At 49.1% G+C, this 15,911-nt stretch overlaps 1 protein-coding gene across 1 annotated transcript; it reads left to right on the top strand.

Moving 5' to 3' along the window:
- Positions 1 to 543: 543 nt before the first annotated feature.
- On the top strand, positions 544 to 12,600 carry Wdr88 (WD repeat domain 88; the record flags this gene model as incomplete). The annotated part of the gene is given in 7 exon segments (XM_013522282.1): positions 544 to 682; positions 2,570 to 2,699; positions 5,953 to 6,140; positions 6,891 to 6,973; positions 8,467 to 8,535; positions 11,075 to 11,167; positions 12,230 to 12,600. Coding segments are annotated over 7 exon segments (843 nt in total), but the record flags the coding sequence as incomplete, so codon positions are not given.
- Positions 12,601 to 15,911: the final 3,311 nt, after the last annotated feature.

The raw sequence follows: 15,911 nt of genomic DNA on the forward strand, positions 1-15,911 counted from the left end.
AGACAGCATTCTATTGTATGTAGTGCAAGCCAACCTTGAACTCACTATGTAGCCCAGGCTGGCCTTAAACTCACAGTCCTCCTGCCTCCATTCCTAAGTGCTGGGATTACAAATGTACAACACTGTAGCTAGCTCATCACCCCCTTTTCCTCCACAGGGTGCCGTGAGTGTCTGGGACACTCACTATAGCATCCTGTCCACAGTGCCAGGCACAAGGCAGACGTTTGCTAGCACTTGTTTACCCCACTGAATAGGAATAAAGTTGACCATTGCTAGAACCTTGCTGCCGGTTCTCCGTGTGTGCCCTCTGTCCCTGTGCCTCTGTCCTGGACCCAGATTAATTTGTTAAGAAGTTAATTAATTAAAAGTATACAACCTTAAACATTCAGCTCCTTCTTCACACCGCCCACTACCAGTGCCAGGGACCAGCGGCCACCATTTTGGATGGTGTGTGGATGGAAATTTCCATCGTCAGAGAGTTCTACTGGGTGGCTGGGCCAGGGAGAGGGTGGAAATGACCTTTTGATTGTCGCCCCCTTTCAGTGGAAGATCAGGCATGATACCTTTGTAGTGTCCTGTAAATATTCCCCGGATGGGAAATACGTGGTCTCGGCCTTGGATATAGATCATGGAATCTACATAATGGACGCAGAAAACATCAGCAATGTGACATACATTGAAGGTGAGATCACCCGGGCCCCAGCTAGGTCTTGCCTCCATGGGAGCACTTGCTTGTCACTTGAGCAACAGTAACTGCTGACTGCTTTGCTTGGTGAAGGCTGGGGCACTGGGAAAAGCACAGTTTAGACCAAGCCTGATCCTCTTTGGTTAATGCTTTTCATTTCAGTCTTGTGTTTATAACAAATGAAGCGATGTTCCCGTCCAGCCGCACATGCACATAGGCTCAGCCTTCTCCATATTTCTACCTGGCTTTATTCATTTATGATGCTGGGGATGCAGCCCAGCACCTTCACACTAAGCTACATGCCCACCCCTTTCATTTTGAGACAAGGTTTCCCTAAGCTGCCCAAGCAGGACTCGAACTTGTGATCCTCCTGCCTTAGCCCCTGCAAAGTGCCAGGATTACATGCAAGCACCGCTGCGTCCAGCTTCTACCTGTATTGATAGAATATAAATATTCTATATTTATAGAATATAAAAATACAGAATATAAAATATTAAAATATTTTCTAGAAAATAAAAATAATAACCACATACAAAATACCCAGCATGTATGAATTCCCTGGCGGTGATACTGCAGCATCACGATGCTACCACATGGGAAGCTGGGCGGAAGTCGCGAGGGGTTTCCCTGCGCTGCTTCCTCCACCTGTGTGCAGGGCTGCAATTGTCTAAAAAGGCAAATTTTTTAAAAATGCAGTTATTGTTTAAAATTTTTCCGTATGTAAAGAGTGCTAGGCTGCTGTATCTGTCCCTTCCTAAAAGGTGTCTTTTATCATTATTATTATTATAATTATTATTTTGGGTGCCGGGATCCATCCCAGGACCATGAGCACACTAGGCAGATGCTCTGCCACTGAGCTGAATCTCTAGTCCAGACATACTTGTTATTAGTTATTATTATTATTATTATTTTGTGGTGCTGAAGATTGACCCCAATGCCTTCGCACTGAGCTACTGAGCCCCAGCACCTCACACCTTTAAAAAAGTTTTTTGAGGATTGGGATTTAACTCTGCAGTAGAGCACTTGCCTAGCAAGCACAGGGCCCTGGGTTTGATCCTCAGCACCAAAGAGACAGAGAGAGAGAGAGAGAGAGGGAGAGGGAGAGGGAAAGAGACAGGGAGAAGAAAGAAAAAGGGAAGGGAAGGGGGAAGGGGAAAAGAGGAGGGAAGGAAGGGAAGGGAAAGGAAGGAAATTTGAGACAGGATTTCCCTAAATTGCTAAGTTGTCCAGACAGACTGGGCTCGCAATTATGATCTTCCTGCCTCAGCCTCCCATGGTGCTGGCATTACAGGTGTGTGCCCCGACGCCTGGCTAGAGGTGTCCATTATTAACAATACATTTCACAGGGGCCTTCCTGAACTGCATGTGACGACTTCCCATGTGTCCTTTCTATTTCCTTTTACCAACCTGTTACCATGACAGGAGCACTGCCCACAGCTCGCTTTGCCCCCCTAATGGATCACCTCACACTCTGCCTCTCCTCCACTCCGAATTCCAGCTGTGCACCGTGCTTTGGGCTCAGTCCACCCGCCAGGCCTCTGCATGTGCTGTTCCTTCTGCCAGGGGCACACTTCTTTTCCTGCCTGATGACTTTTAGGGCCCTTGAGGGCCCAGGGGAGGCATGCTGGGCCTAGGTGAGCCGTGCAGTACCCTCACGGCCCTCTCATGTGGCGGGTGCTGCCTGCTCAAGGGCATCTCTCCCGTCGTGCAGAAAGCAGGTCAGCTGGGTTAGGGTTCCAAGCCTGGCTCGAGGTAGGCACTCAGGAAACGTGCGTGCAGGTGCGCAGTCGCTTATGAGAACTGGAGCTGCATCTCCGTGCTATCAGTGGCTGAGTGGCCCGGAGTGTGGCCCTCATGGTAACAAACCACTTTCCTGTGCTGCAGGCCATCACAGAAGGTCGATCATGGCATGCTGCTTTGACCCGGACAGCCAGAGGGTGGCTTCCGTCTCGTTGGACAGGTGCATCAAGATCTGGGATGTCACCTCCCAGGCCACGCTGCTCACCATCCCCAGGTGAGAAGGGTCCCAGAGGCCAGCAGCATCCTGCAGCAGCAAGGTGGATGGGACGCCTCCTTCCGCACCCTCCCAGAGTCTGCCTGCAGGCGGGGGTCCCTGCGGCGGTGTCTCCAGTGTGTCTCGGGCGCTCCAAGAGGACAGAGAGCCGGGCAGGGAGAAGCTGCCAGCTGCGGCCTGCACACTGGGCTGGGCCCCAGATGCACTTGTCACGGTGCGAGTCCACTCTGGAAAACAGTGCAGAGCCCTCATCAACATGTGAATTCCAGCGGGCCTGGCGGTGCCCACCTGCAGTCCCAGCCTCTGGGAGGCCAAGGAGGAAGATGTGAGTTCGAGCACAGCCTAGGCAGTGTGGTGATACAGTGTCTCAAAATAAAAAGAGGACGGGGTGCAGCTCAGTTCAAAGGCCCTGGGTTCAACCCCCTGTCTACCCTCCTCCCCCACCACATACACAAAGTGAATTTCCAGCCTCTCCTGTAAAACAGGTTCCCTAGTCAACGGCCACCACCAGATGGGGCCAGCCCTCAGCACCGGGCCCTGTATCAGGATCCCACCCTGAGCTGCTCCTGTCACCCTGCCTGCTCTGCTCCATTCCTGCTGCCGGGCCAGCTTCCCCTGGTGGCCTGGTCAGGCATAGAGAGGATGTGGCTTCCCATTCTGGGTGACCTGGGGCCTCAGTTTCCTCCCTGCAGGCAGAGCAGAGGTGAGGTCTGAACAAGATAACACAGGCCCGGCGTGTGCTGTTCATGAAGCCGAGTTTAGGGGGCCGTGGGGGACCCCTCTGCGCTGCTTCTCAGAGGCGCTCCAGGGTGGCGGTGAGGCGGGTGAGGGCAGCAGAGGCAACCAAGCTCCAGCTGTGGGCACACCAGCCCACCCTCCCCTGCTGTCCTAGTGGACATGGTGGTGGGAGAGGGAAATAAGCAAAGCATCTCCTGGTAGTTTTGCTTCATCTTAAATTGACTGTCTGTAAATACACCACTTATTATTTGTTTATTTCTGTTGGTTTGGCTTTTCGAGACAGGGTCTCACTATGTACCCAGCCTGGCCTTGAACTTACGGAAGATACAGAAATCTCAATTACCAGATCTTTTCTTCCGTGCTTAAGAGCTGCCCTGTCATTTCCCTCTGGCCTCCCTGGTCCCTGATGTGCCACCTGCCATCACACAAATTGTTTTCTCCCCTTGATAAGGTGCCATTCCTCACTCTGGCTGCTTTCAGGATTTTTTTCTTTATCTTTGGTTTTCAGAAGTCTAATTCTGATGTGTCTGAGTATGCATTTCTTTGGATTGATCCTGTTTGGAGTTTACTCAGAACCTTGAATATGTAGGTATATATTTTTTGCACAAGGTGGTAAAATTTTAGCCATTATTTCTTCAATTTTTTTTTTTTTTTTGGTCTTTTTTGAGACAGGGTCTCGCTATGCAGTTCAGGCTGGCCTTGAGCTCACTTTGTCGCCCAGGCTGGTCTTGAACTTGCAAATGATCTTCCTGCCTCAGCCTCCTGAGTGCTGGGATTACAGGCATGCACCACCACGCCTGGCTCTTCAATTATTTTTTGAGGCCTCCCTTCTCCCCCATGTTTTGGTTTTTTGAGGCAGGGTCTCAATATGCAGCCCAGGCTGGCCTTAACTTTGGGGTGATCCTCCTGCCTCAGCCTCCTAAGTGCTGGGATTATGCAGCTCTTTTGTGCCTTCTTTCTCTGCCCCGGTACGGTACCTCTGATGGCATAAGTGGTAAATCTTTTGTCATAGTCATGTAAATGTCTAGGCTCTGTTTTCTCTCATTTGTTCAGCTAAGCTAATTTGTCTGGTTCTGCCTTCACGTTCACTAATTCTTCCACTGCTCTCTCCACTCTGCTGCTGAGTCACCCAAGCAACGTTTTCAATCAGCTATTGTGTTTTTCACTTCAAAAATTTCCATTGGCTTCTTCTTATACGTTTTATTTCTTCACTGAAGTTTTCTAACTTCTTGTTCCAAGCATGATTCATAATAATTGTCCTGTGAGCACTTTTATAACGATTGCTTAAAAATCCTGGCCAAACCTAGGTATGGCAGCACATACCTATAATCCCAGCACTCAGGAGGCCGAGGCAGGAGGGTCACTGAGAGTTCCAGGCCAACCTGGGCGACACAGTGAGTTCAAGGCTGGTCTGAACTACATAGAGAGACCCTGTCTCAAAAAAAAAAATTCGTGGCCAGGTTGCCCACCAGACACCAAGGCTCAGGGAATTTGTCCCGGGCACCTCTGAGGAGCTGACATTGTTTTTTCACCTTGCTCAGCTTGTGCCTTTTAGTGAACTGAAATGGGGTTCGACGCTCTGACCTGAGCTCTGGAAAACGATTTTGCTCAGCGCTTTCTTCCGGTGAAATGGCTGATTTGGCACAGAGATGCACGGACTTATTTATGGTGTCACCCGAACCTCTGTCAGATGAAATAAGAATCTCAGGGGAAATATTGAGGCTCACAAACACAACAAAAAGTGGCTGAAATCTGATAGATTTTTTTCTTTTCAAGGAAAGATAGTTTAAAATCAAGTGTAGATACCCCAAACCTTTGTTAATAAACATAGAACATTATTCTGCGCTGTAATGGCACCGAAGACAGATGAGGAGAGGTGGGGGAAAAGGGAGAGAGCGCTGGTGTGGAAAAATAAGGACAGTGAGTGAGAAAGAAGTGGGACGGGGACACAGCAGTGGGACGTGGGGAGAAGGAGCCAGGCCCAGCATCACAGGGAGGAAGGAGGAGGAGAGGGACAACCTCTCAGTAAGTGGAGCCAGCACGGAGCTGAACAGCTGTCAGTCCATTCACCACCAAGGATGGCTTTTCAGGTGTTTTTTCCCTCAGGCCACAAGTGGCTTTTGAACTTTCAATGCTTCAAATGGGGGCAGTTTTGTTCCCCAGCGGACATTCGGCAATGACTGGGGACAGTTTGGTTCGTCTAAGTGGGTTATGACAGGAGCTACTGGAATTTAGCTGACAGAGGCCAGGGACACCGATAAGCACCCTCCGTTCTACAGGGCGGACCTCCACAACGAAGATTTATCCAGCACAGAATGTCAACACTCAGGTGGCTGAGAAATCCCGGCGTAGTGTGCCACAGCCTGAGCAATTCATGTCTGCACCGCGGTGGATCAGAGGACTGATGTCCATTTGCTCACAGGAGATGGTGGCCGCGTCCGGCTTCCTCCCCTCTTCTAGGGAGCAGACTTCTCTGATGCCCGAGGCGCTAACACGCCCCCTGTCTGTATTTCAGGGCGCACGACAGCGGCATCTCGAACTGCTGTTTTACCTTCAGTGGCCATTTCCTGTGTACAGCCTCCTGGGATAAGACCTTGAGAATATGGAACATCTACACGGGGGACTTTCGAAACCGCGGCGCCTGTGTGACCCTGATGCGGGGCCACGAAGGCTCCGTGAGCTCCTGCTGCTTTGCCAGAGACAGTGAGTGATGAACACGCGCCAGCCCGTGTTCTCAAAGGGCGCCGGGCAGAGTTCTTCCTATTCCATGCGTACGGACTTTGCTAATGTCAGAGAGGCAATCTCCAGGGATGAGGGGGGATTTTTCTTTTTTTTGCCATGAGGTCAAAAAAACTCATAGGCTCAATTTTGTTTATAATGGAAACTCAGCTCAGTGTAGTTTAAGCAACAAAGCTCCAGCCCCACCATTTTTGTGCTTTTGGTTAGTAGTTTTGCTGTTTGAAATGGGTCTCACGCACAGTGCGGAAGTGCTGTCCAGTGTTCCTAAGTGCAAGAACTCTGTGATGGACCTAACGGAGAAAACGCTCACGTTAGGTACACTTGAGTTCAGGCAATAGCCTTAGTGCTGTTGGCTATGAGTTCAGTGCTAATGAATCAGTGTCAGTGAGTGTGTGCGTGTGTGTGTGTGTGTGTGTGCTTAAACAGAAACACTCATAAAACAAGCTTATGTACTGGTGAATTGATGAACCGGTGACCAGAGGCTCTGGGGACCCTAACCCTGCATTTCCCCAGGAGCAATGGTTCCGCATTTGCTAGCCCAACACCCATAACATCTATGGGCCCTAACTACCATGCATGATGAGAGCCTGCTGTGATTGGCTGGGGGTCACCGAGCCCCCCAGGAAGGTTTCAGGGTGGTCAGCGTGAGCCACCGTGCCCTCACCGAGGAGGACGTCCCCCCACACACACCCAGACTCTCCCGTGCTGTTGCAGGCTCTTTTCTCATTTCCGGAGGCTTCGACAAGACCGTGGCCATCTGGGACGTGGCAGAAGGCTACCGGAAGCTGTCCCTGAAGGTACGGAGGGCAGCGTCAGATAGATCTGAGCTGTGCTCCTGGGTCCCTCTGAGCCGTGTCCGAAGCTGGCCACACAGCAGCCAGACAGGCCTGGTGCCTCCTAAGGGAGCTGGCGCCCTGTAGGCAAGACAGCCGAGAACCAGCAGCGGATCCCGACAGTGTGAGGGGTGGAGAAACCAAACCAGGGGACAGGATAGAAACAGACTCAGGACCGCCCCGTGGCGGTGGGCAGGGACGGCTTCTCCGGGATGGAGGCGCTCGCCTCGGGCGGAGCAGCAGGGCACTGCGATCAGTGGAACAGCAAGGGCACCCCCAGGGGCGGAAGCGTCCCGACAGCAGGACAGCAGCCGTGCAGGGGAAGAGATGTCACAAGAGGCGTGGACAGCCGGGAGCTCCAGGATGGGGGCTGTCAGCTGAGTGCTCCCGGCTGGAAGTTAAGAGACCCAACTCGGAGTGGCTCTGCAGTTAGAGACGCATTACCCAACAGGGCGGAATCCAAGGTTGGGTCACTCGCTGCCCCTGTTCCGGGGACCCTGTACCCATGACTTCTGCATGTTCCCTGATCCTTGCCTTTATCTGTCAGTGCTCCCCCGCACAAGACTCTTTTTGTTTTTTTGTGTTTTGTTGTGTTTTGTTTTTTCTCCGGTACCGGGAACCGAACTCACGACCTTGCACTTGCCAGGCAGGCGCTTTTGCCGCTGAGCTAAATCCCCAGCCCCTCCCCAACAAGACACTTGATCTCCGTGTCCCCACAGCCCCAAGCCGAGACCCTGCCTCCTTGAGCAGCACACGCCCAGGGCCATGGGCCAGTCTGTCTCCATCTAGGGTTTGAGAGTGCAAACAAAACTTACCTCCCAGCAAATAAGCAGCCTAAGATTGAATGTTAAATCCCCGGTGGTGAGAAACCCTTTTGCCCCTATCAGGTTGTTCTCATTTCTCTCCCCCTTTTCTCGGCTCTCCTCGAATTCCTTTTTGTTGTACGCGGCAGCCTAACCTCTCTTGCTCCCTGCCTTCCTACCACACCTGTTGCCTCGCCTTCCCCCTCTGTCCGTAAGGGAAAGGCCAGAGGGTGACAAAGCTGCTGACGCAGACATCATGAAGCCGTGCCAGCCCCCACCATCTGCCCAGCCACCATGGGTCACAGTGGTTTGCCGTTAATGTGAAGCCAAAAGCCCCCTCACCGCTAGGACCTCGGGGTGGTATTTCCTGTAACACAGAGCGCCAACAGAAGCTTGCGACCAGATGGGAATATAATCCTGTATGTCCGTCTACCCTTCTGAACATCACAGAACCGTTTTTAAAAACATACAGTACCGCAATAAACATATATATCACCAGTCTTTATAGTATGTATTCTGCCTTACATGTTGAGGAAACAGGAAGTACAGTTATTGGTTTTAAAGGGAAGCAACATTGGGTTCTAACTTCGCTTCTGTTGCTTTGATAAAGGTACTTTCTCTGAGGATCCTTGTTAAATTTTTATTTTTCTTCAGGGCCATGATGACTGGGTGATGGATGTTGCTGTCAGTAATGACAAGAAATGGATTCTGTCTGCTTCAAAGGTAAACGTGCCCTTGCTTTGAGTGACTTACAGTGTCCATCAGATTTGTCAGACTTGGTGAGTGCTGGAGAATTACTCCCGAGTCTCAAATTCCTGGGGAGGCTCGGCGTGATGCTTGGGCCCCGGAGCCGCCTGGGAAAGAGGAAAGTGAGTCTTTCCATCTGCGGGTGTGGGAGTGGCCAGGTATTTCTGCATTTGAGCATTTCTGCGTTTGTTGGAGAAAGAGGCTGTCAGACAGGTGTGGAGGAGCTGACAAGGGGCTCGGAGGGCAGGTGCCACACACAGAGGAGCAGTAGAGACTGCCCGAGGCCCAGGTGGGCCTGCCCTCCCCTCTGCACCAGTGCATCTTGGGATCCCATTTTGGTGGCTCAGAACGGCTCACCATGGATATCCTAAGGACTATTCTTCAAGCAGGAACATCGAGAAGTGGGGTCCCACCTTACCTTTATCAGAACATTTAATTCTCCAGGGTGGAGGTTTATAGGCCTCTGAGAGTATGGGCAAGACTGCCTAACATCACCAGCCCTCTAGAGAGGCAGCCTGGGATACACATAGCTCAGACTGAAAGCCCATAATAAGTTGGGCATGGTGCATGCCTGTAATGCCAGCACTCAGGAGGCTGAGGCAGGAGGATCACTGTGAGTTCAAGGCCAGCCTGAACTGCATAGTGAAACCCTGTCTCAAAAAGACAAAAACAAAAGCCCATAATAATATAATATGTAAGAAAAAGTATAGGGCCTTAGGTTATTGCTTTAATATAAAAATAGAAAAAGTGAGTGTTTACTTGAAATTATATATTTTTCTGTACTTTTTTACTTTTCTGCTACATGGATACTATTATTTAAACAAAATAAAAGTTTTGACTACAGGTAGTGGTAATGATGACACAATGTTGTGAATATATTTAATGTCTCTAAATTGTGCACTTATGAGTGCTTAACATAAGAAATATGTCATGTACTTTTTCAAATCTTTTTGAGACAAGGTCTCACTGTGTAGCCCAGGCTGGCCTTGAACTCACAGTGATCCTCCTGCCTCAGCCTCCTGAGTGCTGGCATTACAAGCGTGCACCACACCCAGCTTGTCATGTACATTTTGCCACAACAGCAAACCTCCCAACGGTGATGAATTTCTTTATTTTTTTGTTTTGTTTTGTTTTGCTTTGTTTTGTTTTGTTTTTTGAGACAGGGTCTCACTATGCAGTTCAGGCTGGCCTTGAGCTTACTTTGCAGCCCAGGCTGGTCTTGAACTTGCAACGATCCTCCTGCCTCAGCTTCCCACATGTTGGGACTACAGGCATGTGCCACCATGCCGGCAATGTGATGAATTTCTTTCTGACCTAATATAGTAAATTATTTTTACTTCTCCATTTCTTTTTCCAGTAGTTTTCTGAAGTTCCTGTAGCTCATAGGACATCCTTTTCTTTTATACAGTGGTAAAAAAGTATACTGTCAAATGTGACATCCACTTTGACTTGTAGCTCTGTTCTTATCATGCACACATGATTTCTGGCTAAAGTTAAGTCTTTTTTTAGGGGTGACAAATTCTCACTATGCAGTTCAGGCTGGTCTTGAACTCACTATGTAGCCCAGGATGGCCTTGAACTCCTGGTACTCCTCTTGCCTCAGCCTCCCAAATGCTGGGATTATAGATGTGCTCCACCACACCTGGCTTTTATTGTTTGATTTCTTGATGGTAGCCATTTTTTCTAGAGTAAGATGAAATCTCAGTGTTGTTTTAACTTGCATTTCTCTAATAGCCAGTGATGTTGAATATTTTTTTTCATATATTTACTGGCTATTTGTACTTCTTCTGAGAAGTGTCTATTCATTTCAGTTGCCCATTTTTTTATTATTTCTTTCATTTTTGAGGGTTTAATTCCAGTGTAGTAGTTTTGCTATAATAAATTATCATAGATTGCACTGTTTAAACATAAAACAACACAAACTTAATATCCCACAGTTCCAGAGGGTAGAAGTCCAGCAATGTCTCACTGTGCTAAGACCAAGGTATCCAGAAGACTCTATTCCTTTCTGGAACTATTATTACCTAAACTCCATAATTCACACCACTTCACTCTTTATTTTTTAGGTTCTATGAGTTTTGCCAAATGCATGCCATGCCTCCACCATGTTAGCAGCACACAGAATACAGAGGTGCCTCGGTTCACCAAATTAATTCTTTCCATGATTCTGATCAGGGAATTCGAGTTAACTTCATGAATCGAGGTACCACTGTAATTTTACTGCCCTAAAAATACCTTGGGCCCCATCTATTTGTTCCTCATCCTCTTCCTCAGGACCTTGACAACCACTGACCTTTTTATTATCTCTATAGTTTTTCCTTTTCCAGAATGTCTTAGAGTTGGAGTTAGACAGTCTGCAGCCTTTTCAGATTGACTTCTTTTGCTTAACATGCATGGAAGGTACTTCTGTGTCATTTTGTGGCGTGATAACTGTGGGGCACTCAATGTTATTCCAGTGTATGGATGTACCATGAACTTTTTCCTGATCAATGTTTTACTGTTCGCCTTGTTTTAGGATAGGACCATGAGACTATGGGATATTGAAGAAATTGACCAAATTCCTTTGGTAATCAAGTACAAAAAGAGCATGGGTTTAAAGGTGAAACAGGTTGGTACTAGGTAAAATTAAGCCCAGTGAAGACTTGCATTGGTCCACCACAAATGAATTTATTCTTTGAACAAACATTTATTGGCAACTGGGGATATACCTAGGAGAGTAAAGTTCTTGCCCTGTAGGAGTTTAAATTCTAAGAGAAGAGACAAACAATGTGTAAAGATACAAGGAAGACATGTAGTAAGCTACACAGTGATAGTAGTTTGAAGGACAATGACACAGGGAGAGTGGGAGCGTAGGCTCGCAGTATTTTAAAGGACAGGTCCAGCTGAGAAGGTGGCCGTGCGCAGCCTGGAAAGTGGTAGGGGCGAGCCAGGCCGATGTTCCAGGGGAGAACTCCCCTGCCGCGGGCTCAGCCCTGCTCCTGAGGCAGCGAGTCCGGCTGGCATGGCTAGGGTGGAGCAAATGCGGAGGTGTCGGGGAGATGAGGCAGCACTGCGTCCAGTGCAGCAGTGGCCGGATGCACAGCTGGACACCGCATGAGCTCCTGTACTCCAGCCCAGACCCCCAGCCAGGCCTCTGGGCCCCGTTCCACGGCCCCAGGCCCCTGTTCATATTTCTCCAGGGTGAGTGGGAAGCAGGTGAGCAGGTGAGCTTCTGTGGGCTGTGGCCGGAAGCAGGCCCAGGACCGAGGGATGCTGAGCGCTTGCATTAGCCAAGTAGAAACCCCTGCTTGGTTTGTTCAGCCTGCTGCTTCTCTCAGTTCCATAAAAGTCAGGTGTCCCCCCATGTCAAGGTGTCAGAATGTCCCCTGAGCTCCACAGTTCTGCTCCGCACAGAGCAGTGGACAGGGTTGGACACTCGCCCATCTGCCCCACCACCAAGGCCCTGCCCTCCGTGTGCTTAGCTTTGGAGAGGGAGAGGGAACAGAAGCCTGTCCTCGCCAACCCATGCAGTGGCGACTTTGTGGGACTGAAGACTCCGGAGAAGGAGCCCTGCCTCGGCCCAGCCGGGGTAGCTGGGTGGAGCTGGGGGTGGGCAGGGAACTTCACCTCCATCCCTTGGTCTCCTCTGACCAGCATCTCCTTGCTCCTGTCTTAAAATATTTCATGGCAGTGTGAAGGATGCGACAGGTCTTTCTCCACCTTCGAAAGCGACAGCTCTTCTGAAATATTCACCAAATGTGTGTTCTGCCGGAGAGAGACCAGGGCCTCGGAGACTGCACTGTCATCAGAGGGAGAGAGCCAGGAGGACTGACGGCCACTGGGCCCTTGCAGTGACCGGGACTGCAGCCGCCTGGCACGCAGGGTGCGGGACTCCGCAGGGACCCTTCTCCGGGGCCGCTCACCAGCTGAGTGGGTGATCAGACCTGGGCAGGGACCACCCTGAGGCCCGGCTCCCATCACCAGCCACCTCCTCAGCGCCACAGCGTCCTTGGGGGGTGAACACTTTTGGTTTTCAGAGTAAATCTAGAGTCCTTTGGAAAACTAGTGTGGGTGTGAATCATAGAAGCAGTTTGCTCTTTCTAAGACTTAGTCCTGGTGCTCGTTCTGCCTCATGTCTGGAACACAGTATGGGCTCACGTCTGCAGGGTGCAGCTGTCCCATAAGGTCCCCTGGGGAATGGCACCAGCACTTCCTGAGGACCGGTTTGCCGAGTCACGTGAGGCTCCTCTGTGGACAATGCCGGTGCATTGTGGCTGGTATGGTTTGGAGACGGTTTGTCCCCTGACAGTCCATGTGCTGGAAACCTGGTCCTCGCTGCAATGCTACCAATAGGTGGGGAAACCTCTATAGGGTGAAGATGGAGGATGATTAAGTCATGGGGCAGTAGGAGCACCCTGGCAAGGTACTAATGCCCCTCTCTTGGGAATGGGTTAGGTATCAAGAGACTGTGTTAGTTTCCTCAAGAGCAGATTGTTATAAAGTTGGGTCGTCCACATGCTTGGTTTCTTCTGCGTGTGCTGCTTGCTGTCCTTATACATGCTTCTGCTATGGGATGCCATCTGCCACGTTATGACACAGCATGAGGCACTCATCACATGAGGCCACCTGATCTTGAACTTTCTCACCCCCAGATCCATAAGCTTGATAACCTTTTTTTTATGAAGTACCCAGCCTTGGGCATTTTATCATAGCAACAGGAAACCGACTAAGACACATAGGACTCATGCTATCACTATTTGGACTCTGTAATCAGATAGAAAGAGGGAGATTTTCAGACTGTTATAAAGTTAACATCAAAAAACTATAGTTGGAAGAGCAATTCCTGGAGTCAAAAGTCCTGTTCATTGCAAGCTCTGTCCAAGTTTTTTTATCCATAACAATGAGGATTGGAATAGAATCATCGCTAAGACTGTCCTAACTAGTGTTACATGATTTTAAAAAGAATCTTATGTAATCCCAGCACTCAGGAGGCTGAGGCAGGAGAATCATTGCAAGTTTGAGACCAGCCTGGGCTACAAAGTGAGCTCAAGGCCAGCCTGAACTGCATAGCGAGACCCTGTCTCAAAAAGACCAAAACAAACAAACAAAAAAACCAAAACAAACAAACAAAAAACCCCACAAAACACAAAACTTAAATGCTTATTAGTCAAATGGCATTTTATTCACACACTCAAAGATCTACTTCTTTGAATCTGCACTTGAATTTAGTTACCAAAGTGCAGAGCTCCAATTCTCAGTCCTGCAGGCCAGTGTTGCCAACATCAGGGCCCTAATTAAGGAGCAGGACCCCAGCACTTGCACTGTGGGTAGATGCACTGATGTGTTAGAAAAGCTTGACTCTTACCTGTCACCTGACGAACGGTAAAGAAAATGTGACTTGCACACACAACAGAGTACTATTCAGCCATGAGGAGGGATGAGATCCTGTCATTTGCAGCAAAATGGATGGACATGGAGACCATCACGTTAGGGGAAATAAAGCAGTACCACATGTTCATATTCTCACATGGGAAAGATAAAAAACAAAAAGTCAACCTGACAGTAGCAGAGTGACTACCAGTGGCTGGGGAGGTTGAGGGAAGCGTGCATCCAGGCAGGCTGGGTTTGATCAGAGTATGCTGCCTGTGTGCACTGAAACACTGCCTACAACTCACAGAAGTACAGAAATGGGGTCCTTAGGGTTTCCTATCATGAGAAATGAAGAGCTCCCCTTTCAACCCCAGATCCCTGGGTAAGAATTAACCTCACCTCATAAGTACCACTGCTTTCTTTTCTTCTTTTTTTCTATTTTGAGACAGGGTCTCACTAGGTAGTTCAAGCTAGCTTTGAACTTACTACGTAGCCCAGACTGGCCTCAAACTCGTGATGATCCTCCTGCCTCAGCCTGTTGAGTGCTGGGTTTACAGGAGTGCACCACCAAGCCTGGCCAACACTTTTCTTAAGAGCATCTTTTTCATGTTAAACCAGAAGGCTCAAAATTGAACAACTGGCTAAGAGTGGTGGCACATGCCTGTAATCCCAGCACCCTGGAGACTGAGGCAGGAGGAGCCTCGCAAATTGAAGCCAGCCTAGGCTAGTTACATAGTGAACTCAAGGTCAGCCTGGACTGTATAGTGAGGCACTGTCTCAAAAAAAAAGGGAGGGGGGGGTTGAATTGAATCAAACTCACAAAATAAATTCCATTTATTTTTAAAACATGGTTAGTATCTATTTACTTATGTATATTTAGTTAATATTTAGTTCTTTACTTGCAATACTGGGAATTGAACCCAGGGTCTTTCCATTGAGCTACATGCCCAGCCCTTTTTTATTTTTTATTCTGACAGTAGATCTTGCTAAATCACTAAATTGCTCAGGTTGAGTTTGAACTTGTGACCCTCCTACCTCAGCCTCCTGGATTGCTGGGATTACTGGCATGCACCACCACATCCATGAATAGCACTTTGGAGAAGCGTCTGAGCAACATCAAGGACAGTGCATGTTTAAAATCTTTGTGTAGCAGAAAATGCGCCCTCCTCCCGCCAGTATACTTCAATTTCTGTTAGTTGCCCAGGTAATACTTCCTGTTACAGTTCCTGCTACTTCTGTTTCTTAGAAATGGCTGGTCACCCTGATGCATAGCTGGTCACTATCATGCATATTGTAAGAACCAATCAAAGATAGCCAAGTACTCTATCTCTGTACTTCCCCTTTGCAACCCCATAAAAACCTCTCTCCCTGGGCCTTCGAGGCCTGACACTTTTTCTAGAGGTCATTGCCCACTGATGTAAGTAAATCTGCCTCCAAATACTTGGTGAAGTTTTCACTGTTTCTGTTTGCCATTGCATTTGTAATGTTAAAATGACCAGGCATTAGAAAATGTGACAAGACTTCTGCGAAGGTGGTAGACTAGTAAGCAGCAGAGAAAGAGCCTCTCTGAGATTTGGTGTCCAGACTCTGGAATATAGCAACACAAGGAAGAGAAAAAGGAGGGAAGTGAGTCCCTTGGACCCAGGAAGGATCTGAAGCAAGAACTGAAGCTCACAGGGGAGCAAAGAGAGAAAGTACAATGAAGAAGAAGGAGGTGGTAGGAGGTGCTTGCTCCCTGAGTCAAGACTCAGTGTGTGAGAGGAGTGATCAGACCTGAACATGCACGGTGACTGCTGGCAACACCAGAGGCCTCCACAGAGAGGTGCAGCAGTGCAGTGGAGCAGTGGGTGCCATGGACTGCACCGGCTGATGAGTGGCATATATTTGGCCATCCCCAAGGAGAAGGTGATTGGCCAGGAGCTGTCTTGGAGAGGGGCCAACTAAGCCCAGAATTCAGAACAGCTGCTGTCTCCATGTAGCGGTTCCCAGCTAAGTTCAAGCTC

This window comes from Chinchilla lanigera, unplaced genomic scaffold (assembly GCF_000276665.1).
Source record: "Chinchilla lanigera isolate Chin_1 unplaced genomic scaffold, ChiLan1.0 scaffold00067, whole genome shotgun sequence".
NCBI classification, from domain to species: Eukaryota; Metazoa; Chordata; class Mammalia; order Rodentia; family Chinchillidae; genus Chinchilla; species Chinchilla lanigera.